The sequence below is a fragment of the Perognathus longimembris genome, chromosome 11, assembly GCF_023159225.1.
Source record: "Perognathus longimembris pacificus isolate PPM17 chromosome 11, ASM2315922v1, whole genome shotgun sequence".
Classification (NCBI taxonomy): domain Eukaryota; kingdom Metazoa; phylum Chordata; class Mammalia; order Rodentia; family Heteromyidae; genus Perognathus; species Perognathus longimembris.
Genome location: NC_063171.1, coordinates 42,141,750 through 42,143,417, shown reverse-complemented (window position 1 = coordinate 42,143,417; position 1,668 = coordinate 42,141,750). Strand labels below are relative to the sequence as shown.

Below are 1,668 nucleotides of genomic sequence, written 5' to 3'. Positions count from 1 at the left end.
ACAAGACTGGGCCAGTGTATTCACTTCCACCCTGGCTGATGTGAAGGTCCTAGCCTTCACCTGGAAATCTCACAGAACCACATCCCAGCTGCTGTGTGTAGCTGAGGAATCTGGCCCTGGGAATTGTGAAATACGGGGATAACTCATTTGTCCCGTGGCTGCCCTCCAAGAACAAGTAACCTGGAGGCTTCCTGTGGAGGTTATATTAAAAAGCCTCTGCCTTCCTGACTACATATGCCTTCCAGTCTCCTCCTGGGATGGCTTGGTCACTCCTCTTGATCTAGGGTAAGGCTACTTCTGGAGGGGGGGGGAGGGAGGAAAACTGATGCCAGTAGGGCAATCTTAATCTCCCCTATTGTCTCCTCAGAGAGTCCTTAAACCAGGAAAAGTTAGGAGGGAGGGAGCAGGGCAGGAAAGTGGAAGTCCCTACAAAAGACCCAAAAATGATCTGACAAGGGAGAAGGTCATAGTGGCTAGCCACACAGCAAAAGAGAGATGCTCAGGCTTAGGGGGGTCTCGAGTTAGAATAAGACTGAGTGAAGAAAGAGCAGGTGGATAGCCTTGGTGGTCACTGGTGCTTGACCTTGGTGGACATCAGCCTGGGAAAAGTGAACTGACAGTTCAGCTAGGTTTGGGTTAATTTTTCTTTTTAAAAAAAGATGAGCAGGTTGTTAGCTTGGTTGTTGATAAATGAGCCACATGGGAATTTTCAACAGAAGATACACCCCCAAGTAATCAGGCCTTTTGAATCCATCATTTACCTACCACCCAGGGATGGACTCCAAAGAGTTGCTTATGCTAGATGCCATGGCTGTTGGCCCCAGCTGTTGAAGAAGAGAGACCCATACCCACCTTCTCTTTCTCTTCCAGGTTTGGTGCACTAGCAGAAGCATGTCACAGCAGAAGCAGCCATCCGGGGAACCTCCAAGCGCTCCCAAATGCTCCCCACCTCAGTGCCCACATACCCAGTGCCTGGTCCCCTGCGGGGCTCCATGTGCTGCTCCCCTTTCCTGTCTTCCAAAGCTCCCTGCGCAGTGTCCAGCCCACCCCAAGAGAGCTCGCAGACAGCCTAGCTGTGTCAGCGGAGGCACCACCTACCCCTGCAAAGAGGAGGAATGCTAAGGGACCGGATGGAGGAGTGGAACGCAGGTACAGCCACTCGCTCCCCACCCAATGCCTTGCGCCGCCGATTCCACTTGGAAGCCCAGGGCCTCCACATTTCGTGTGGGTTGAGAAATACTCCCTGGTCCCCATCCCACTGGAGAAGCAAGAACTAGGCTGAGCAGCTTTTTTGCTTTTCTCTCCCACTTCACCTCTTCAGCTCAACAAGTGTGAAGCAGTGCCTAGATCATGGCTGTGATTTCTGTGACTCTAGCAGCCTGCTCTGAGGCACCAAGGTCCATAAGGCAGACCCGGCTCTTCCTCCTTTCCTATTATGATAGCTGATGTCCTCTGAGAGACTTGCGTCCTTGTTCCTCAAAGTCATCCACCTCCTTGTTGGTATGAGGCTAACATCCAGTCCTCAATGCAATAAACTCACATTGAGCACTTCCTGTGTACTGGTTTCTCTGTCTGACCCGGCTCTAATGAATCTTATAATCTTTTTCTTTTTTTTTTTTTTTTTGCCAGTCCTGGGCCTTGGACTCAGGGCCTGAGCACTGTCCCTGG

At 51.3% G+C, this 1,668-nt stretch overlaps 1 protein-coding gene across 1 annotated transcript; it reads left to right on the top strand.

The window, feature by feature from the left end:
• Positions 1 to 891: 891 nt before the first annotated feature.
• Positions 892 to 1,122, top strand: Lce6a (late cornified envelope 6A). Its single transcript, XM_048358019.1, has one exon. The coding sequence runs from the start codon at positions 892 to 894 to the stop codon at positions 1,120 to 1,122; it is 231 nt and encodes a 76-aa protein (XP_048213976.1).
• Positions 1,123 to 1,668: the final 546 nt, after the last annotated feature.